This window comes from Cupressus sempervirens, chromosome 2 (assembly GCF_028749045.1).
Source record: "Cupressus sempervirens isolate cs-2001-9-10 chromosome 2, ASM2874904v1, whole genome shotgun sequence".
Taxonomy (NCBI): domain Eukaryota; kingdom Viridiplantae; phylum Streptophyta; class Pinopsida; order Cupressales; family Cupressaceae; genus Cupressus; species Cupressus sempervirens.
In genome coordinates this window covers 162,371,306-162,395,866 of record NC_143119.1, presented here as the reverse complement: position 1 = coordinate 162,395,866, position 24,561 = coordinate 162,371,306, and the positions used below count along the sequence as shown (strand labels likewise).

At 35.0% G+C, this 24,561-nt stretch overlaps 1 protein-coding gene across 1 annotated transcript; it reads left to right on the top strand.

Moving 5' to 3' along the window:
• The first annotated feature begins 12,433 nt into the window (after positions 1–12,433).
• Positions 12,434–20,861, top strand: LOC149571551 (P-loop nucleoside triphosphate hydrolases superfamily protein with CH (Calponin Homology) domain-containing protein). Its single transcript, XM_089813066.1, has 19 exons — positions 12,434–12,928; positions 13,241–13,407; positions 13,753–13,896; positions 14,017–14,253; positions 14,388–14,465; positions 14,591–14,659; positions 15,402–15,503; positions 15,755–15,910; positions 15,994–16,075; positions 16,160–16,255; positions 16,713–16,892; positions 16,975–17,081; positions 17,200–17,380; positions 17,472–17,634; positions 17,716–17,969; positions 18,055–18,218; positions 18,409–18,609; positions 18,762–19,351; positions 20,031–20,861. Exons 1-19 carry the CDS (start codon positions 12,736–12,738, stop codon positions 20,209–20,211), a joined length of 3,345 nt encoding a protein of 1,114 aa, XP_089669192.1. The 5' UTR covers positions 12,434–12,735; the 3' UTR covers positions 20,212–20,861.
• The last annotated feature ends 3,700 nt before the right edge of the window (positions 20,862–24,561 follow it).

Below are 24,561 nucleotides of genomic sequence, written 5' to 3'. Positions count from 1 at the left end.
TTTACACTAACAATAAAGACTACAAAGTTTGGTGCATTATGCTACCACAATAACATTTATTATTAACAAAAATATAAGTTTACTTGCAACTTAAGCTCAACCTTTATTTTTTTCAACTTGAAACAAAATTTATAAAGTAGTCAATGGTATAATATAATTGATTACAAATGTTGAAACTTTATATATATATTTGTTAAACTTGAAGATCACAAATAATGATCAACATTAACCTTAATCTTTGTTCAATTTATCAAGTTACAACATTTACAATCAATTATATTATAACTTTTACTACTTTATGTGTGTGTGTTACAAGGAGATAGTCATCCAATTCTTGAGTAAAATACACGAAAAATAACATTATTATTGGTATTTACATCTACTTTTATCCCTAGTAGGACAAGACTGTTAGAAATTTGTTTAGCGCTCCCCTCAAGATTTGTGACAAGGGCTTAACTACCTCTTGTGTACTATAAATTGAGTGGTTGTATTAGGAATTAATAGATCATACTTTTGTGCAATGACAACCCCATTCTAACAAGTGGTATCAAAGCTTGGTAACAAGTTCAAATTCTCGAACTCTCGGGTAACACTGAAGGGGAGATTGTTACAAATTTGTTTAGCACTCCCCTCGAGATTTTTCATAGGGGCTTAACTACCTCCTATGTACTATAAGTTGAGTGGTTGTATCATGCATTGACAGGTTGGTCTTTTGATTCAACAACAACTCCATTGTAATAATGATAATTTAGAAGCAACTAGCTTTGCTCCAGGTTACAACCTAAGAAGAAGACATGAGCCCGTTCATATGTATTGTTGATATAAATCCAATAAAGAAAAAATATACAAAATAGCCACAAAGTCTAATTGTACAATAACAACAGGGCTTGTAGAAGCAACTCCAACTATGAAGTACAAGCAACAACCATAATAATCAACTAAGGCTAGCAGGAACAATTTCGTTTTGACAAAGAATGTAAAATAATAGGGCATATAAATGATAGAAAATAAATAATAGATAAACAAAATCCTAAAAATAAGTAAATCAATTTAAAATAGAGAATGATAAATAGTCACTTTAGAGAAGAGGCCTAGGTTCCTGGGCTATACCAATATTCTTTTTTATAAGTAGCTGATCTACTTAACATTTGACTCATTGAATTTGGAATTTTATTTTAAAGCTTTTCGTAGAATTTGTATTTGGGAGAAGAGAGAAGTAAGATAGTAAAATATGTTAGGGTAAAGTTTTAGAATTATGAATTTCTAATGATCATTGTGGTTATTATAATGTGTTGTTACATAAGACTCTTCATAAATGCAATAAGATAGCTTGTCAAATTTCATCAATAAGAGAATAATACCAAGTGAGGCTTCTTTTTAATTAATATTATGGACAAAAATAGTGGACACAAAGTGAATTGCAAATTTCTATAATTTCTTAATGAACTTATAATCCTAAAAATTGTCTCTCATATCTTCTTATTTTTGGCAAAAAGGACAATTAATTGGGTTGAACCATAATAAGTTTCAACTTGCAACCAATGGACAAATTGTAAAATAATTATTGGAAATTTAATGCAAGCTAGGTAATTGAGAGGGGGGTGAATCAAAAACTACTTAAACTTCTTCAACTAAACCACTTTATTAAGTTATCTAATCTAGTTGCATGCATGAAACATAAAACAATAAAGTAACAACACTATAACACAATATTGGTAACCCAGAAACCTTGCAAGTAGAAGGTAAAACTAGGGTGGGGATGACACCAACAATGCTTCACTACTATAGTAATAAAGTTGGCCTATTAAGGCTTACAAATGACCACTTATGATGATCTTACTTGGTTAAGAGAAATAAGGATTGTTAGGTCCACCTTGTGAAAGGATTTATACAATACAACTAAGTATGTACTCTGTTAGGAGTTTTTGCAAAGGACTGATAGGTCCACCCAGTTACAGGATTTGGGATTGATGCACCTATTAGGATGAATTGGTGGATTGATATCTAACATGTAACTATGATTGCTGATGAAGATCCTTTGAAGTAAACTGATCACCTAACTGTGATAGATGAGTCTCTTCCCTTCCTTGGAATGCTTGTAGCCTTCAAATAATCTTCTCTTCCATATTTTTTTAATGCTTGAATAATAATATAATGAATGATATCTATTGGATAAGAAAAATTCCTTATACTTATATCCATCCAAATAATTCCATCACAGGTCGACTACAACATAACTAATTCCAAAAATAATTACCAAGTCATCTTAGTGCTAAAGCTCAGGTCCAATGACTTACTCAAGCAATGGTAAAGATACTTGGGCAACACTATCACCTTGGCTAACTCTGGCATTCGGCTAATACTAGATGCTCAATTCATGCTAATCACTTGATAGACATTGCTGACTCAGTTTGCACTATTCTGCCAGCTTGATTATCACCTTAGAACAAAATTGCTCTGTTGACTCCATTCACATTGGAGCTCGGTAGATACTATCAACTCATTTGACAATACAACTTAGTGTGAACTATTAGCTTGGTTGACACTAGTTACTTCCTGCTTAGTTAACATTGTTTGTATGGTTCCTTAGTGAGCTCAGTTAACACTACAAACTAGTAACTTGATTACTATTGTCTGTCCATTATGACTAAGTGTTTGATACTAACTGACAATATATCTTGCAATGAGATTAATAATCTCCCCCTTTGGCATTCATGAAAAAAACACCTATCATATGCAAGATCTGAAAAACTTCTTCAATCAAAATCCCTCTTTGAGTATGCTTTATTTTTTAGCTCGGTTTGCACTGAAAACTCTGCAACTTGGTTTGAACTGAAGACTCTGTTTTTGGTTTTTCAAAAAAAAAAAAATCTTTTTTTTTCTTTTTACATATCTTTCTTGTTGTACATATTTTATCCTTCCTATACATATCTCTCTTTACATGTATGAATGTGTACATTCTACTTTCTCTATATACTTTACCTTTTATGCATCTTCTTTCCCCTTTTGTACATCTACTTTCCCCTTTGTACATCTTCATTCCCCCTTGTTTTTGTTACAAAGGACAAAACTTTACAAGGTTATACCAAAATGAGAAATAAACCCATTGTGTACCTTCAAAATTATAGACAATGTTTTGTCCCAGTTATCTTGTAGCACCTTCAAGATGTGCAAATTGATCTAAAGCTCTACTAATAACTCATACATATGATTTGCAACTGACAAATTTGTGTCTTTGACCAATTTCCTTGCATAATCCATTCTTTTCTACATAATGTCCATGTGGGGAAGTATCATACCTCATATATCAATCAATGTTGCTCTTATTTTGGCCTCTTCCCTTAGCAGTTCTGCCTAAAGATTTGTCAAGAATCTAGTTTTTGCAAAATGAGTGGAACTGGAGTTAGGATTTAGTACCAACTAATTTGCACTATCTTTTAACTCCATGTCAATTGTGACTAGTTTGTCTTTTATTTCCTTGGTAAAGTTAGTAGAGTCACTTAACTTCACAAATAAAGATACAACATTATTTACAACAATTTCTAATGCAGAAATTAAAGTAGATAGTTCTAGTTGATCTATTGCTATCTTTTATGCTACATTTTCTAACACTTTATTCTCAAACTTCCTTTCAACTTTCATAAGGAGTTTGTCATGCCCATCAATGTCCACATTGAATTTATGCATAATATCAATTAATTGATCAATAATAGGGGCTTTATTATTTACCTCTATAGATAGAGACTCTACAAATATTTCTTTGATGTCTTCCAAGACTTTACTCCTATCTCTTTTAGCTCTTAGCATTCATTGCTTTGCTCTTTTCCTCCATAGTTATCCCAAAATATCCATCTCCCTAGTTGATAGATTTTATTGATCCCAATTCAAGATTACAATCTCATTATCAAGATCAATGCCATAAACTATATTCCCTTTTCCCTTGTTCTTGGCTGCTAAAGAAGGAAAAATAGCTTTTCCTTTGTCAACCGAGTCCTTTTGCCGCTACTTGGTTGAGTCTATGGGAGCCTGTTGTTCGATTACCTTTGTGACAAAACTCGATGAAGTAAAAAAGACTTCACTTCAAAACTTGGTTGAACTATGTTCAACTCAACTTATTGTTCCTCAAATTTTGCCTTAGGTGGAGTGGAGGGGAATGATTCCATGACTTATGTTACAATCTTCTCAACATCAGTATCCTTAATTATTTGAATCTTTGGAAGATCTCCTTCTTCCTTGATGTCAAAAATGTTATTCCATGTCTTTGTTGTGGATTGCACAACATCTTCTATATCATTTGACAAAACTTGAAAAGTTTTAAATTTTGGAATTTGTTTGGTTTCATTATTGGACATTTCCTTCTCTGTTTCTTTGTCAAAGAGATTAAGCATGAGACTTCTTAGGGTCTACTCTCTCATGTCCTCTATTTTTTTTTCATTATCCCAATAGTGTGAAGCAACCTTTAGTAGATTTTCAGGAGCATGCTCTTTAATCTTAGAATGGTCATATTTCCACTTTGCCATTTTCACAACTAATGCTTCCTCAATCTGTTTCTTCTCCTCTTTGCTTCTGGAGTCATACTTGAAGTATTTAAATCCTACCATACCCCTTCCTTCCCTTACACTTTCAAGTTGTTTCTCAAAGGTATGAGGTGCCTTCTTTAAAGATATAATTGAGGTATTGTTTTCATCTTCATTATCATCTTCATTCTCATCCTAAAGCTTTAGTTTATTCCTTGGTTTTCTTGGCTTGGAGGCAGTAATTACAGGAGTAGACCTGGTAGATCTCCTAGGTGGAGGCTTGGATGGAGTCTTAACTTTATTCTTGGGAGGTTCCTCTGCCTCTTCTTCTTCTTCTTCACTTTCTTCTTCCTCCTCTACATCATCACCCTTGCCTTCAGTGAGTTCTAGAGGAGAATCCATTTTGGCAAGTTTCTTTCCAATGTTTTCTAGCCTCTTCTTCCCTCTTTTTAGAATTTTGGGGATCTGAATCTCAAGTGAGATTCTTATCTTGGCTTCATCATATGTTCCAAAATAAGTAGCCTTGGGGTCCATAGGCTCCTTGATGAGTGCCTCAACAATGTCTTTTGTATCATTAATATTCACATCATATGCCAGATGTTTTACCCATGCAATCCTAGGTCTGACTACTTGTATGTGAACTCTATCACAATCAACTAGGAAGTATATATCTTGCTCATAATCATCTACAAGTTTCTTACAAATCCTAAGCCTTCTTTGCATCCTTTCTTTGAAATTCTCAAAGTATACATCTGTGATGCTTTCAAAGTTTTCACCCATTTCATTTATGAATTCATTTATCTAATATAGAATTGGGGCGTCTTTCTTCCAACAACATTTCCTTTTGAAGGAAATAATTTATGAACATAAAAGAACTAACATACTAAGAGTGAACTAAACTTACATGTGTTGTTATTTGAGGCCCGAATTCTCTCCATGTTCTTGTTCAGTTGGGTGTGTTGAAGCTCGGCAAGGTTGAAAGACAAATTCTTCTGTATGCCAGGTCGACTGCCTCACATGACATGCTATTTGCATGACTTGAATTGCAAATTTTGTGTCCAATGACATGGATGCCAAGCTTGATTTCCATGTCTATCACATTATTCATTTTCATGCCTCTGCCATCCCATTCAGCTAGGGTTAGCTTTGTTAGTTCTGCCTGACCTAGGGTTTTGGTTGCCTTAGACTTCTCCGTCATTAGATACCCTGTTATCTCGTGAATCATCTTCTTCATGATGGGATAGGTCTGTTCTAGCCAGAATGACATATCATGAACTTGACTTAGTATAAACTTGATCCATTTGACTTAGAAGAACTTCCTTGGCATGTGGATGATGTGGGTCAAACCCTTGACCTCTAGATGTTTGTGCTCTAGTTTTAGCACATCATTATAGCATAATGCACCATATGCCCGATTTAGCTTAAGATTCCCTAATTCTTGAATAGAGCAATGATAAAATGAATTGATGTCATAAATAGAGTACCTTTGGAGGGATTGATAAATGAGATCCTTGAGGATCTTTCTCCTTGGTAATTGTTGGATAAAGTTGGAATTTTGGAGGAATGCAATCAAAAAATTTTACCAACATTTTTGAGCACTTCTTGGCCTTTGAATTGGAAGACGCTGCCATGATGCTCAGTTGATGAAAGATTTCAAGTTGCTGACTTTGTCTGAGAATTTCCTTCCACAAAATTGCACCTAATCATTAAGGAATACTACGCTCTTTAGAAAACTCTGAATTTGCGATGAAAATGAAATTGCAATTTCATCTTTTTATCAAAATTTTTATTTAAATCTCCATTAAATGCTTCATACTTGGGTAGGTAGAGGAAGCTCGATATGGTATTCAACCCTTGAATTCTCAACTATCACTAACTAACCATGCTTGGTTAAGTTAGTGACTCGGTCGAGTCTACCCATGCTCAACTAGGTCTAAGGAGTGACTTGGTTTGGTCTAACAGCTCGGTTAGGCCAAAGGAGTGACTCGGTTAGAACTAACAACTCAGTCTAGTTTGAGTCTTTACTTCTATCCAAGTTCATCTGAGGTGATGATCTAAACTTTTGTGCTTGGATGATTGGAACTGATGTAGAATATGAGTTTGATCACAACTCTAGTGGTCTCCTTGCTTGTTCAAGCAGAGATAATTGAATCACCCAATCCATTGTCTTGGGTGTCAATAACCTCACTTCTCTCACTTGAATTCTTTGGAGATTTCCTTACCCATTGCTGCTTCATTTGAGTCCTGATATTGTCATCCTTTGATTTCTTTTCATCTTCAATTTTACCTCTATTCATGCAATTCTTTGCTAGATGACCAAGCTCTTTGCATACATAGCGTCTTTTGGTAGGATTTCTCTTTTTGAGGTGAGTCTTCATGAAATTAGCTCCTATATGTACAAATTCTCCACATAAATAACATATGTACTGAGTGTTGTAGTCCCAGCCAAAGATTTCTTTAGCAAGTTGTTAAGTAGGATTCCAATTCTTGGTTCTGCACTCTGAAGATTTATGGCTTTGTTTGTTGCATGTAAAACATTTTCCTTCAAACTTGTTTTTCTCTATGCATTCACTTTCCCTATGTCCATTGTTGTTGCAACTATAACATTTTCTATTAAATTCTAACTTTCCATTACTCCAACATTTGTTTGAAGTATGCCATGTTTTTCCACAATGATGCATGTAGGCCTTTATTATTTTGAGCTCCTTGCTGTGATGACTCTCCTTGTTCAGTGTAGCCCAATCTTTCTTTCCCTTTATGTATTTTTTGAAATATTTCATCTAACTAATTCATGCTTGCTATTGATCTCATCATTCTTTTCTAAGATCATTCCCGAGTCCTTCGTTTTTTATCCTTAAATTGACAACTTATTGATTTGCATCATTCAATTGATTTTCTATATCTGCCTGATGTAGTGAAAGCTGGTGGATTTCATTGTCCTTTTCTTCTATCCTAGTGTTGAGTAGTCTTTTGTCTGCTTCTACCACATTTTTGTCATTTTCAGCTTGGTTCTTTTGTTCTATGACTTCACATATCTTGATTGAATGAATCTCCTATTCTCTTTTCAATTTTCTGACTTCTTCTTGAAGAATAAGGTTCCTTCCAAGTAGATCTTCTATAGCTACATCTACTTCATCTGAACTTCTCTCTTTGCAAACATCTTCAATTCTTTCTTCTATGTAGAGATTTTCATTCACCTTTTCTGCTAATTCTTTTCTTCTTTTTCAGGGATTGAGAGAGTTACTCCTTCATTTTCTTGATTTGATCCATGGCCACATGCAAATCCAACTTTTCATGCTCAATGGCTTTCTCTAGCTTGTATACTTCCATTGTCTCTGATCTTTGTTCTCAAGTTGCTAAACTACCTGATATAAGAACCTTGTTTTGATACCAATTGTTGGAAATGTAATGCAAGCTAGGTAACTGAGAGCAGGTTGGGGGTGAATCAACAACCATTTAAACTTCTTCAACTAAACCACTTTATTAAGTTGTCTAATCTACTTGCATGCATGAAACATAAAACAATAAAGTAACAACACCATAACACAATATTGGTAACCCAAAGACCCTCCAAGTAGAAGGTAAAATTGGGGTGGGGATGACACCCACAATGCTTCACTAATACAATAATAAAGTTGGCCTATTAAGGCTTACAAATGATCACTTCTAATGATCTTACTTAGTTTAGAGAAATAAGGGCTGTTAGGCCCACCTTGTGAAAGGATTTATACAATACAGTTAAGTATGTACTCTGTTAGGAGTTTCTGCAAAGGACTGTTAGGTCCACCCAGTTAAAGGATTTGGGACTAATGCACTTATTAGGATGAATCAGTGGATTGATCTCTAAAATGCAATCATGATTGCTGATGAAGATCCTTTGAAGTAAACATATCACCTAACTATGATAGATGAGTCTCTTCCATTCCTTGGAATGCTTGTAGCCTTCAAATATTCCACTCTTCCATATTTTCTTAACACTTGAATAATAACACAATGAATGATATCAATTGGATAAACAAAATGCCTTATACTTATATCCATCCAAATAATTCCATCATAGGTCGACTGCAAGATATCTAATTTAAAAAAAAAAATTACTAAGTTGACTCAATGGTAAAATCAGGTCCAATGATTTACTTAGGCAATGGTAAAGATACTTGGGCAACACTATCACCTTGGCCAACTCTGGCACTCGGCTGATACTGGATGCTCGGCTCATGTTGATCACTCAGTAGACACTGTTGACTTGGTTCACATTGTTTTGCTAGCTTGATTATCACCTTGGAACAAAATTGCTTTTCTGGTTTGGTTCACACTAGAGCTTGGTAGACATTGTCAACTCAGTTCACACTACAACTTGGTGTGCGCTGTCAACTTGGTTGACATAGCAACTTGATCAACACTTCTTACTTCCTACTTAGATAATATTATTTGCACGGTTCCTTAGTGAGCTCAATTAACACTATAGACGAGTAACTCAATTACTACTGCCTATGCATTATGACTGAGTGTTTTGACACTACTTGACAATATATCTTGCAATGAGATTAACAGTAATATCTTCCAAACCATTAATTCCACTTTTGCATTAATTCTTGATTTCTAGATTTGAGCAAAAAGTTTCATCTAATTTTTTCCATTAAATTTGTAATTCTAGTTGTTGTTCAATCAATATTTAATAAGCAAACTAAGAAGTAGTTGTTGATATATTCTAAGTGAAAACACAATAAAGGACACAATGATAACCATAGCTAGTCTTTGAAAAAGTTGTACTAAATAAGGGTACAAATCTTCACTATCAAATCCAACAACACCAAATATTCCATATAGATTAAAACTAGTGATACCAAAGATTCCATTTAGATTAAAACTAATTTGCATGAATTGTTGAAATTATATTAGGATTTAACAAGATCTCATGGCATTCAATGCATTAAAAATCCCAAAGATCTCAAACCTTATTGATGCCCTTCTGAACTAGAAAACATGACTATTTTAGAAAGCTTAAAGCCAAAGACTACCTATGATACACGATATGTTTGTTCCACCAAATAAATGAAGTGGAAAAGTGGAAAGCACGCTCAAGATAGTCATCTCTTCATCTTAGAAGATGATCAATCTTTTGCAACACCTTCCAAATTGATTGCAAACAAAGTCTGTAATAAAAGGAGCATGTAGTATTTTAGCCAACCAACTAATAGCTCAAGTTATTTGCCTTTATTAGATGCAAGGTCAAATACATCCAAACAAGAATTTTCCAAGGATCTTCCCTTTTGATAGCTCTGATAATCCATATGGTTGCTACATAAATCTCTTAGGTCTTTAGATTAACTGACCCCACATCACGTTTGCACTGAAGTTGAATCTAACGAGTCCAAGAAGTGGTTTATAAAACCCATATCACCATCCCATTTAGCACACATAAATCTTTAAATGTTTTTAGTTGAGTCCTCGTAACCTTTGTTAGAAGATATTTGATTTGATGAACAATAAACATGAGTGACCAAACAAATTTTGTTAGTAGCTTGAATTCAACTAGCTAAAGAGAAGATTTTTTTTTTTTCCTAGTTGAAAAGTTTAGTTTTGACTCTATTGAAATACTATATCCACATATCACAGAGAGGAACTTCAAGATTAAAGATATCGCGAAATATCTCACTATTTCACCATGCTTAATTTCTTTCCATTCTCAAACTATCCAATAATGAATCAACTCATCCTAAATCATAAAATATTCAATTTTAATATGAAACAACTTAAATTCAAAAATAAAAGAAATAAACCTTATAACATCAAACATAAAAACATCCACTTCCTTAAATTTCTTTTATTTTAAAATTAATCAAATCTATTAATATGATGTGTCAATGAAATTTTAAATTTTTAAATCAGTCAATTTATTTAATAGAATGTGTCAACGGAAAAATAATGCAATGCTCTTTGATTGAGAGATGAATCCTTTTTAGGTTGGAAATCATTGGTTAGCTGAACCTTATATTGTTCGTTATTAGGTTATCCGTTTGTATTTTTGCTATTTCATTATTTGATCTTGAAATCCGCCCTTAATGTTAAAGTTCTAACTTCATATCAAGTACCTAAATTGGTTAAAGATTCTATAAACTAATATTATTATTTTTAACTTAAATATTTGAATATGAAAAACCAATACAAGAGAGGGCAACGTCTATACAGCCACGAAAATGCACTTCCATACGAAGGAGAGGACTCGGTTAATTTTTTGAAAAGTTAGAAAAAACAATGTAAAAGAAGTGCATTTTCGTGGCTGTATAGCCACGGGCTACAAGAGAGTAAAGTAACCACGGGACAAGTTATAATTCAACCAACATCGTTGGATTTTGTTTCACCATTCTCGTAAGGGCCCAGCATACCTAATGGCGTAGAATGTGAGACCCATAACTTGGAAGTGAAAAAGAGAGACAAAATTCTTCTTGGGATTTACACTACATAAAAGTTCTTGGGAAAATATATTTATATTCTTAGTACGAACGAAATATGTTTATATAATTATAAAATGTTATGATTTAAATTATTTTAAAAATATAATTTTTAAAAATTATAATTGTAAAACTTTAAGATTTTGATTATCTATGAGATTAAATAGTTTATAGAATAGATGTTATACCAAGTTTTCAATTGGATAAATATTTGTATTCTTTATTTCATTGGATTGATTTAATCTTAAATTCACTTAATTAAAAACATATATATATATATATATTGAAAAAAATTTCATATTGATCTTCCTAAAAATATAAGTTTTAAATGTAATGATAAATTGTGGAAAATTAAGTATACATAGAATGTTAAGTTTAATTTAAGACATTTATAGTAATCTTTTATAAAGAAAACACACATATCAAAATTAAGCGTACACACTTTTTTTAAATATACATAAAATTAGAATTAAAACATATTTAAATCATTACATAAATAATAATTTTAATTATAATAATGAGATTAAACTATTTAAGAGACTCCTAATAAAATGTTCAACATATAAGTTTACAAGTCCATAAATATTTGTATTATTTATTTCATTTGATTGATGTCACTCAAGTACCCAAAAAAAACTATATTAATCTTTCAAAAATAATAAAGTGTAATGATATATTGTAAAATTTTAGATCTATTATATTCAATTAAACAAAATCTAAATCAATGTTTAAAAATTTAACATATCTTGGTCTACTGGTGAAGTTGAAAGGCTCACAAAGAACCCACCAGGGATCAAGTCTTGCCGAGTGCAAGGCCCTGACATTTACAAGGGATGAGGTCGGGATCGTATACCCTTCTTAACCAAAAAGGCTAGACTAAAAAAAATAAAAATTGATTATATATATATATATATATATATATATATATATATATATATATATATATATATATTCTGAACTAATATTATTTCTAGAACTCCCAAGCTAAATTTCTTGATGAGTGACATCCTCCAATTATGACTTTCCTAAAATTAATAAAATAAAATAATAATTACGAGGACTCCCAAGCTTAACTTCATATGATTAATTCCCTAGACTTGGGCCTTTTATATGATTAATATGATGAATATAAGAAGGCCATGATGGATTATCTAAGCTTCACAAACTTAAAGGAAACCTTTGGAAATTCAACAATCACTACTAAAAAGAAAAGGAAAAATGATTAAATATGAAATACTCTTATTTTCTTGGTTTCCCCCGTATTTCGCATTTGAATGTTGTCGAACGGTCTAAAAAGGCGGGCTACGTATACCTGCTGCAAATTAATTTTTAACCATTTTTCGCATCCATTAAATTCAATTTATTCCATCGTTAACCAAATTTGTGCTACGGTTACGAATAAGCCCGTAAACTAATAAACAATTCGCAGGCCATAAAGAGGTGGACACCCGAAAGAGAAAAGTATTTGCAGAGAGTTAAACAATAAAAAAATCTGCCTCGCTTCCAGAGCTGCAGCTGTGGAAAGCAGGCTCGGAAAGGGTTTATGATGATATAGAGGGGACCAAATAGTCTCTGCTAAATATGGCGGAGCTCAAGACTCCTATTTGAGCTTAGCTCCAACCGAGTTTTCTGTTTTCTACCCGGGTAACGGAGGATCGAGTCGCAGTAACGTTTATTGTTTGCTTGAAATATGATGAATCTCCGATTGGTTTCAAGTCTTTGATTTCTTGTTTAAGAAATCAGGTGGAAGGATCTAGTCTGGAATGGCGCCAGAGAGCTTTCTCGCGTCTATACTGGCATTGAATTCGATTTCTTCAGACGGTTATAATGGTAATAGTAATTGCAATAACTCGTCTTCTTCACCTTCTGCCGGCTCTGCTTCTGGAGATGGGGTAACCGACGCGGGTACGAGACTCAGCGATGTGGATTTGGCCTCCAGAAGAGCAGAGGAAGCAGGTTCGCTGTTATGCTGCTGTCGTGAATTCTTTCTCTGGGTTCCTTAATTGTGAATTTGTTGGAGAGCTGAGGAGTATTTCGTTTGTGAGAAGGATGCAATTTAAAGTTGTGTTTGAGCGATTGTTTAGCCTTGTGTTCCGATCGGATTAGTTCTGTGTTGAAGTTTGTGTCTGTTGATTGATATTCAGTCATTTTAATTTGTTTGTTGGATAATTGGTTTTCTTCTTAATGTGATTATTGATGGTTTGATTTGGGTTGGGTTGGAATGGAATTATTCTTTATTTTTGTGTGTATGTGTGATTTTATGTGCAGCTTCCAGGAGATATCAGGCGGCAGGATGGCTTCGAAAGATGGTTGGAGTGGTGGGATCGAAGGATTTGCCTAACGAGCCATCTGAGGAGGAGTTTCGCCTTGGCCTGCGAAATGGACTAATTCTTTGTAATGTAATTAATAAGGTCCATCCGGGCTCTGTCCCAAAGGTGAAATTACAAATCCCATCTTTTTGTTCGTTTTGGTTCATTAATCCATACTCTCACATAGAACATCAATAGATTATGAATGAATGGTGCCATTACTCCTCTACTATGTTATTACATGTAGATGCATTCAAAATTTAATTTGGGATTTATCTCTCATTTGTCACATGGTATGGAAATGGAAGGTCGATTCCTGCTTTGCTGCTTATTGTTATATGCAATGCTTAGAAGTCAGATATATCTACTATTTATCACAATGATATGGTGGGAAACGCTCCTCTTTTGCCAGTTCTTTACTGGTTTTGATCTAGCTGGGATGGATGTGATTAATCTGGTTATTTATAATAGGTGGTCGATAATCCGGCTTCTTCTGTACCTCCTCCAGATGGAGCGGCATTATCTGCTTATCAGTACTTTGAGAATGTCAGGAATTTCCTTGTTGCAGTTCAGGAATTGAATCTGCCAAATTTTGAAGCGTCCGATTTGGAAAAGGTTTGAACTGGCTACAAAGGCATTTTCTAATGTGAATTTTTAAAGCAATGGTCATTAGGTCAGAGGCTTTCATACAATGTACGATCTGCCATTGACGGTCTGCCTTGAACTGTTTGCCAGGGAGGATCGTCAACGAAAGTTGTGGATTGCATTCTTGCTTTGAAATCATACAGTGATTGGAAACAAACAGGGGGAAATGGTTCTCGGAAATTCGGAAGCAACTTAAAACCTACCAACACAGGGAAACCCCCAATTAAATCTGTGAAAAGCTTTGAACCATTTACCCAGTCGGCATTGAAGAACATTCAGTCACCGGTTGACTCAAACTCTCTACCAGATGGGGATAAAGTGCCAGAGGTACGTAATTTAATACCTCTCTAAATTACGATTACTTCGTTCTCATTATGCCTTCCCTCAGAGCATAAGAAAGGATGAAACATAGTATTATTCTATTTGCAGTGATGATTTATTTTGGAAATTTTGTCAAGCAGGATTCTTCATCACAGGCGGCACTTAATAACCTTGTTCAAGCGATTCTCTCTGACAAAAAGCCAGAAGAAGTGCCTAATGTAAGCTTCTATGCTTATCATGATACTGGTGCCTTGTCTTAACAAACTACTAGCGGGCATAGCCATTCATTTCTGCACATATGTGACATTGACATATATTTTTCAATTGTAATGTCTCCTTTCAGCTTGTAGAATCAATGATAGCAAAAGTAACTGAAGAGTTTGAGCGACGTCTAGCCACGCAAGGGGAACAGGTACATTGATGACTCCGCTTTAATGCTTTTTTGCCTGCATGTAACCCTAATTGGTAAATGCCTGCACGATTCAGAGAGGCTTCATATGCTTGGATCCTGTCTTGCTTTCCCCTACCACTCAAGTTTCAGAGAGGCGATTGCATTAGTCCAGGGATTTGTTCGAGCTTTTCTCAGGGATGTTTGAATTTGTGTAATGAGTCGGGTGACCTAAAACTTCGAAGCCAAATATCCAGAAATACGACACAGATATGTATGCGTAGCTCTGATCCAAAATAGAAACCTCAATTGGAAGTTCAAATTCTGAAGTTTTCAAAAACCCTCTTAATCTCTACGGAAAAACAATTCCATTGAATGGAAGTATGGTCATTGGTATGGTAATCAAATGATCACATAGTTCTCTTTTTAAGTTAAACCTACTCATAGGATTCGGTGGAGAATTTTCTTTCCGTTTGCCTTCAGCAACTGACAAAACTTCTCTTAGGACACAGCATTGCAATGCTTGAAATTAGTTTGCATGGTAATTAATAATTGGTTTGTAATTCCCACCACATAATGTAATTTGAGTTATCCAACGAGGGGCTCACACTAACCTCGTCATTAATCTTGATGATGGACAACGCACTATGATTTTGACACATTGATCCTATCAAATCCCAATGCAGTTTTTCTCTGAATTTTTATGCCTTTAAATCTAATTAGGGCATTCTCATCAGCTATGACCATATGACCATTTTGTATGCAGTTTACGATGGTTTTAAAGGACCTTATTGCAAGTGAAGATAAGAAGACTTTACCGAAGTCAAAGGTTTTGGAAGCCCTACAAACAGTTTCAGGAGAGCATACGGTTAGTTCAGAATCTTATAGCTGCAAATCTTGATAATCGCTATTTCAGCTTCTGCTTCAAAATGAGATGTTTGGAAATAATTATGCCAATTTACTACATATGAGCAAAATCTGGACATCTGACATGTTTCTTATTATTGAAATATTATATATACATATGATCTGCAACCTTATCATATTCAACAATTCATATCCTTCTTTAAAATGGACATCATGTTTGGGCACCATAAAATTATACATGTCAATCGACAGGTGAATGCCAGGGAAGATGAGAAACAACAGACTAATGGTGATCCGAAAGGACAGAATGACAAGTGCTACTCTGATAGCTCAAATGATGTAGATGAGTACGGGAGTATTCTCCCCCATTTACAGATGCATTTCAGCCTTCAGCAGAAGGAAATTGAAGTAAGTCTGGAACTTTTGAATTTCCAATGTATATGGCTAATCAATAGAGGGATTGTGCTCATTTTTTCTGCAAAATCTGGCAGGAACTGAAATATATGCTACACAATACAAGGGAAGGATTTCAGTTGATGCAAATGCAATGGAATGATGAGATGTACAATATAGGTAAGCTGTGTCACTGTGTGTAAGTTAAAGAGACTGTCGTTTCTGCATCTTCCATACTCTGAATCATCTGATTTCTCGCTACAGAAAAGTACGTAAGGGGATTAGCAAAGGCTGCATCAGGCTATCACAAAGTGCTAGAAGAAAATCGACAGCTTTACAATCAAGTGCAGGATCTGAAAGGTTTGTTATCCATTTTCTGTTACAATTGGTGTCTATTTTTGGATTTGAGAATAAGAAAGGGAATTTCACAAATTAGACATCAGAAGGCTTTTCGTCCGTCATAGATATTTTGCACTTTTCTGCCTAATCCAGTGCAATGACATAGATTTGACAAGTTTATAAGTAATGCAAGCATAATTTGTGTAAAGAATATAAAAGGTCTCTACTTGTTCTGCATAAGTGGAAGAGAGGAGTCAGAAACAATGTTTCACTTCGTTTTTTGTCATAGGAATGGAGTTAGTTAAGAGGTGGATTTATTCTAGGTGGGTGCAGAGATTGGGATATCTGACTGGGGCTGTGTAGGCAAGGTGCTGGTTAACTGAATATTGTTTTGGACTCCTAATTTAATTTTGTTTTATATATAAAACTTCAAGCTAAGGTTTCTTGCATTGCTGATGATTTTTTTTCAACTGGTTAGGAAGCATAAGGGTATATTGCCGAGTGAGGCCATTCTTGCCTGGTCAAGCGCATAGTCAAAGTACAGTGGATTACATTGGAGAGGATGGCAACCTCACAATTTTAAATCCTGCAAAGCAAGGAAAGGATGCACGCAGAACATTTGCATTCAACAAAGTATTTAAATCAGCTTCAACTCAAGGTTGGATCCGTATTTGAATGTTTCGAATAGTTTGATTGGTTAAATTTTGAAATATTAAGTTGTAATCGATGTTGAACTGCAGAGGAAGTGTTTCTGGATACCCGGCCATTGATCAGATCTGTTCTAGATGGTTACAATGTTTGCATATTTGCATATGGACAAACAGGTTCCGGAAAGACATACACAATGGTAATCTCAATAATCTTCAATTCTTGTGAATATTTCTAAAAAAAACATTATAATATTAATTAAGTTAGTTGAGTTCATAAGCTGAATGTCTTTGTATATTAACGCTTCGTTTGTGCAGGCTGGTCCTAAGGTGGTCACAGAGGAGAATTGGGGTGTGAACTACCGAGCTCTGAATGACTTATTCAAGATTTCAGAACAAAGAAAGGATGTATTCACTTATGATGTTGCCGTTCAAATGATTGAAATATATAATGAACAAGTCCGAGATCTTCTTACTTCTGATGGTTCCAATAAGAAATATCCTTTTTTCTATCTATGAAGTTGGCCTATGTTTTTTCATTTTGGATTTCAGTTTCTCCAACAATTATTATTTCTTAACTCCTAGCACATTGGATATTCGCAATAATTCTCAGCAAAATGGACTCAATGTTCCAAATGCAAATCTGATACCTGTTGCATCTACACCTGCTGTGATTGAGTTAATGAACCTTGGGCACAAGAATCGTGCTGTGGGGGCAACAGCTTTGAATGATCGCAGTAGCCGTTCTCACAGGTTGAAAAGCAAATCATTTTACAATTTGATATTGTTTATTAATATGAAGTCTTTTCTCAAAAGATATTGGTGTATTTGCAGTGTGTTAACTGTCCATATCCAAGGCAAAGATCTTACCTCTGGAACAATTCTTCGGGGATGTCTTCATCTGGTGGACCTTGCCGGAAGTGAGAGAGTTGATAAATCTGAGGCCACAGGAGAAAGATTAAAAGAAGCACAACATATCAATAAATCTTTATCGGCATTAGGAGATGTGATTGCTGCTCTTGCACAAAAGAACTCGCATGTTCCTTACCGAAATAGCAAACTCACACAGCTGCTTCAGGACTCGCTAGGTAAAACCTTCATCCTCAGTGAATTGATTGAAGTCACTTATTCCCTCCAGGCTAAGACAATAACAGCATCGAATTCATTCTTCAGGTGGGCAGGCAAAAACTCTCATGTTTGTGCACATAAGTCCTGAAGTAGATGCATATGGGGAGACAATGAGCACACTCAAGTTTGCAGAGCGAGTTGCAACTGTTGAACTTGGGGCTGCAAAAACCAACAAAGAGAGTGGCGATGTTCGGGAACTTAAAGAACAGGTTTGCATTCCCCACAAATCATTCTAATTACTTCTCATTAACAGGATTACCTTTGAATAATAGATGATTTTTTGTCCATTTTTCTTAAGGATGTCTGAGTAGTTGAGAAAATGTTGATTGGAAAAAGTCTTTAATTATCTCGAAACTAATCAAACCATCACTAACCTTAGGATGGATCTTAATGTTGCAGATTGCCAATCTGAAAATTGCACTGGCAAAAAAGGAAGCAGAGGCTGAAGAGGTGCAAAGATCAAGAGATTCATTGATTAGTCCTGAAACACAGAGGATTAGGAATTGTGTCTCGCCCCTGCATTTAAGGAGACAGAGCATAGTAGATGTCCAAGCTCAGGTCAATTGTAGGCAGCCTATGGAAGATGTTGTAAATATTGAGGTATGCGGTGACAATTTTTATATGATGCTCCGTTATTACTTATTCTCCAACTTTTACCACCCAGGGGCTCTTATTAGAATTTACTTAAACCTAAAAATTTGATGCTGGATGAATGGTCTACAAATTTTTGAATTGTGTACAAACTTTTATAGGTTCGGAACATTGTCTCCGGAAGACAAAAGAGACCTATTTATGGCAGGGACATGCAAGCAGAGGAGATATTTGATGTCAGTCCTATATGCGGAGAGGATATAAGTGAAATGAGGAAACTAGTACGTGTACCATCTCCTGGCCTACCATCTCCAGACAGACGATTAACAATGTTGGACCGTGGTAGCCAAACCAAGAACAAAACTAAGCATGATGCATTTGAAGACCAGGATGTCAGAAATTGGCAGGACAAAGTAATGGTGAATAAACATATATCTATGCACGGTCCAATTTCACAAGATGATGCTTATGCATCTTGGGAAGCTCAAAGACTGGAAAAACAAGACAGTTCCGAGTTCTATTACCAAAGATACCCATCCAGTCTGAGAAAGATCTATCCAGACTGTGAAGAAGATGAGTCAGAAGTTGAACTTGATTCAAGAAGCAAGGATGATTGTCTAACGAGTGATTCCTCGGAAGCAGATCTTCTATGGCAATTCAATGCACCGAATGGTCCTGCAGTGGCAGCTGTTGAACCCGTCTCACGACTTAAGAAGCCACAACAGAGGATAACAAAGACTCCTGATGGGAGGTAACTTTAAATGAATCATTTTTTTGTTCTTTCGCCTTGACTTAGAATTTCAACTTGCAATTGTGGTATATGGGCTGGAATGAATGAATGATTCTAATGATGTCCACGAGACCAAGCAGTCTAAGGGACCAAAGGACCCTGTAGCACTAAGCAATCTCCATATTCCTTTACATTTCCAATCTTCTGCTATGGATCTTAACCAAAAATCCAGCAGTTTGGTTGATCTTGTCAACTTCAAATAAGCCATGCATGCTGTCTTCTTTCAGGATGACATTATAGTAAATTTGGATGTTGTTGTATGCTGTGCATTCTAAGAGAAAATGCCATTCCGTTTCAATTGCTCCTCTCCTACAAAACATGCAAGTTCTCTCCTCCCAACCCTCAGGGCTTCTTCCATTTATCCGTCTCACATCTGAGGTGATGAGATCCCGTCCTCAATTGTGCCACTAACAACCTTGCCCTTCCTTTAATAGCAGCTCCTATGTATGCTTTCTCGCCATGTTCCCCAGTTGGAAGGACCAGAGAAAGAGTACTTGGTTTCTGAGGGCACAATGAATCAAAGCATGTTTGCTGCTTCTTTAAGTTGTCTGGAGAAACAATTCAAGTTGAGTTTTTAGGTCTTGCAATTTTAGTCCTTCCAATGGAAAATGACCCTTAAAATATACTCATCATTTTGCAGAAGTCCAAGTCAAGCACAAGCTCTTCCTGGTGCAGTGAAGCAGGATCGTAGGATGACAAATGTGAATGGACAATCACAAGGTCGAACTGGAAGGCAGGTGCCTTATGGAGCAGCAGATACAAAACGATTTTCAAATGGGGGGAAATCCAAGTTTGATCCTAGAAATGGTGCTAGTAAGTAGCCCATTACAAGGAGTCCTAATCAATTTAATCTTACAAACAAGAAAGAATCCAAGCCCATTTGCAAGCATCATGCTGTTAATTGGAAAACAGGAATGAGCATTGAAGATGTTTGTTCTGCATAGTTTTTCTTTATTTCTTTTGTTCCTTGGTTACTAGATGATTATCAGTCCAGTATTCTGCAAACATGTCTTTGCCAAGGCAAGCAGTTACACGGATTGGAGTTCTTTCAGTCATCTGCAAGATGACAATAACGACCGCTGCTGCTGCTGTTATTTTTTTGATGGCTATATTCCAGTTCTGTGAACTTGGTAGCTATCTTTTTCTCCTCTGAGGATATCTGTTATAGGATTGCAGAGTGTTGTAGAATATGATGGATAGCTAGAAGAGTAAGCAATAAATTCATTGCTTCTGTATGTTTTGTAATGCTGTATGGTGTGCATAATTAGAGTGGAGGCATCCATGCTGTGAGATAGAGGCCCCTCTGTATTGTTTTGAGATGTATTTATTGTAGATTAATCGAGCTCCTCCATGTATTCTTTCAGTTGACCCAACATTTGTGTATCAATTTCAAGTTATATGATATATGTACCAAAACAAACCTGCTTCAGCGATACAGATTTCAATAATTAACCATCATCTTTCTCGCTTACTTCTTTTGCTAATTGTGGTTATGTGGTTAGCATATGCGTGCAAGGCTTCTACGATTTGCATTTTGATGTTTTATTTTCTTCGAGCAGCATACAAATGATAAGTTTGGATAATTGACATTGTACTGTGCACAGCACAGTTTTTAGTAAAATCAAAATGAGCAATAAAATAATTGAAGAGATAAGAGCTAAGTAGATATTCGTAATCCACAAGATCATTTATTTATTTATAAAGTTGTTTCTGAATTCGATTTAACAATATTTATACAATTGAATCTAGAAACAACTTAATAGGTGGATTTATGGATTGACAAGTTTGTAATGCTAATATTGATGTAGTCCACTGGATCAAGATCAATTAATAGAATAAATGAGTTGATATTCATTAGGTTCATTAGTGTGAAACTACAAAGAGATAATAATTTTTTAAAAAAGTTTTATAAATATGACAATTAATTTGTTTGAAGGTTTTGATGAAATTTTAAGTTTGACTTTTGGTGCAAATAGAAACTTTTAATATGCTGATAGTAGATTGACAAAATTTGAATCTGAGTTCATAAGATTTGATAAAGGAATTGAATTATAGACTTTTGAAGCCTGTTCATCTTGACTGTCGAACTTCAAAGAACATCAGAATCTTAAAATATAAAAACCATATAATAACCAATATCCCAACCAAATTTAATAAAAAACTATCATCAACTGCACTAAACATTTCATTAGAGTCGAATAATAAAAAAATCATTAAAATCACCAGATCACCTGTTTCTTAAACTCTCACTAACTTCATAAACATTATAATCGTCTATTCTATGCACATAAAAATCAACAGCTATTGTTTATTGCTCACGGGCCCTCTCATATAAATCCATTTGTCTCCTTCCTCAACTTGGACGGAGAAAACGAGGGTAAAGTCTAAGGTTTTCCTTTTCTCCAAGCAATTGAAAATGCCAGTAAACCTGTTCCAATAAGCATGGATTGGTTGCTTGCCACGTGGCACAAATTGGGCAGTCCTCTGTCTCTGTCATGGGGGATCTGCCATGTATAATTACATCTATTTGCTTTTCCTTTGTCAGCCGTAGGCGCCCCTTTCCACTACCATTGTCTACACTTTACCTTTTAGAAATTCCATTATTCTGCAAACTGGTCTTTCCAGTTAACTTGTGCTAAAATTCCGCAACGAGGAATTTTATTTACTAATTAATCTTTACCAAATGTGGGCAATGAGGGTGATTTTTCCTTGATTGGAATGATTAAGTCATGCCTTGAGCAGCACTTCATGGACCTCTTTTCATAGCCTGGCGAACTAATTTACCAGATTGTGGTGGCCAGGTGGATATGATTCTTTTCCTTAGTACAACTTTGGATTTTAGGGCCCCATATTCCTCTCTTTCTTTCCCACCACCTTATGTGAAAGAAATGATGCATGGGCCCATCTCTACATCTTTTGATTGCTTTGGTGACCACCTTTTTGCTTGAGGCACTCCTGCAGGTGACACCAAAGTCAAGTGAATGCAGCATTGGTTATTTGCTAGCTATACAAATATTACTCGGAAGAAAAGACACTCTACATTAGATTTGATGTATTGTTTATAATTAGTTAAACAAAGATTCTCAAAAGGGTTTTGATTTTTCGCTTTTTTTTCATATTGATGAAGTATTTTTCTTACAGAACATTAAATGTAGCAACATAACAACAATTAGGCAATTGGAAATAAGGAAAAATAAAATCTTTCAAAGTCTTGTATTTAGACCCATCTAAAATTTTATTCTAAGGAATTTTACCCTGGTTTGATATATTATTAATTTCATGATAAAGTTGTGCTCTTTATTCAATTATTAATTAGGACTTATGGACGCTCCTTGATGAGACTTAGGCTAGGGTCTTCCTTAAAAATAAAGATTTGTAAGCTGAGTGGTCCTATGGATTTTGTAATTTGAGTTTCAGCTTCCAAATTTAAGGAAAAACTTTCTAAAATTTATTTTATTATAAAAGACTTTTTTAGTTTTAAAGTCTTAGTTTTTGACAAATGGCTAGATTTTTCCCTAAGTTGGTGGGGCTATTTCCAGCCCCACACTATTTTCATCCGCTTCCAAAAAAAGTGGGGCTCCTATTATGAAGGAAAAGATTCTAATTAAACTTGTAGCCCCTCAAAAAAAATCTTATGGGACCTCCTCTACCTGAAAAATAGACCCGTAGCCCCCCTCATGGGACCCCTGCCTTAGTGTCATATTTTGTTTATAATGTCTCGTCAAGAAAACCGAAAGGATAAGTCTAAATGTTATTGAGTTTGGTGAGTATTTTTAAAACAATAAGTTTTCTTGTTAAGTTCACTTTGATCATAGGTGTAAAAGTCCTAACAATTTCCCTAATGTCACCTTTTAACAACATTAATTTCCAAACTTAAGAGATATCTTTTGTCATCCAATCAGCTCAACAAGTATGCCTTATTCATTGCTTACTTTACTTCCTTTCTAACATTTAATCCTCACCACTTAAGTTAATCCATCTACTAGTTTTTGTTAGTGTAGTTTTTTATTTTTCTTATTTTGCTAGGTTTTTCCTACACTTTTAATAATCTCGCTTAAGTTAATCAAGCATGTCTTATTAGGTGAATGGTTGTGAGGTGTCACCTTCTTACATGTAAGCATCCATTAGCTATCTTGGGAAGATACTTTGCTATCTTTAGTTTGATAGATGGTTGCTCCTCATTGGTTGGTGTTGCCAACTCCCCCCTCTTCCTAGCCTATATAAGCATGCTACCTGGCTTGTATTTGCATCTCTTGTTTTTGCATCCTCTTAATGCTATTTTGCTTCCAGCATTTGCATTACTCTCTTGGAGACTAGCTCTATGATGCTATTTTGATTTTGTATCATTTGCATTCATAGTTTAGATATTTATTCTTTGCACTAGTTTTATGAGTTATTAATCTTATCAGATTCTAACATGGTATCAGAGCTTTTCTATGTGCAAGAGTAGATTTTAGTTTCCTTATTTGAGAGATTCGGGGGGGGGGGGGGGGGGGGGGCTAATAAACTTTATTGTAGTTTTTTGAAAAACGAAGTATGCTCTTCTCTTGCATCTTTGGGTTCTCTTCTTTTTAGCATTTCTTCTCTGCATTTCTTCATCATGGATCAAACAAATATGCCCATCCTAACTCCATACAATTACTTTGAGTGGAAATCACGCATGACAATTCACTTAAAGAAAGCCGGATTAAATAGGATAACTATGGGGCTTGAAATTGAACCTGCTAAAGATAAAGATAAGCCTAAGTGGTTTAACAAATGTGATGAGGCATATGGAACATTGTGTTTGTCTATTTCTCCTGACTTGTTATTTCACATTGAATCTTTGGATACACCAAATGAAGTATGGACTAAGCTAGAAACACTATTTGGCACACAAGATTCAATGAGGGGTCATATGTTGGAAAATGAATTAATTAGTTTGAGTCCAGGCAATTTCAACACAATCCAAGATTTCTTCACCAAATTGAAATCACTAAGGCTGCAGTTAAAACAATGTGGAATTGAAAAAAAAGATGAACAACTGATTCTTAGTATTCTCTCTAAGCTAAGTTCAGAATATTCTGTGTTTGTCTCTACCTTCTATGCTACTAAGGGTGCACTTGGTACTCAATTCACCATGCCATCTTTAGATGATTTTGCTGTCAATCTCACTCGAGAACAGGACAAGC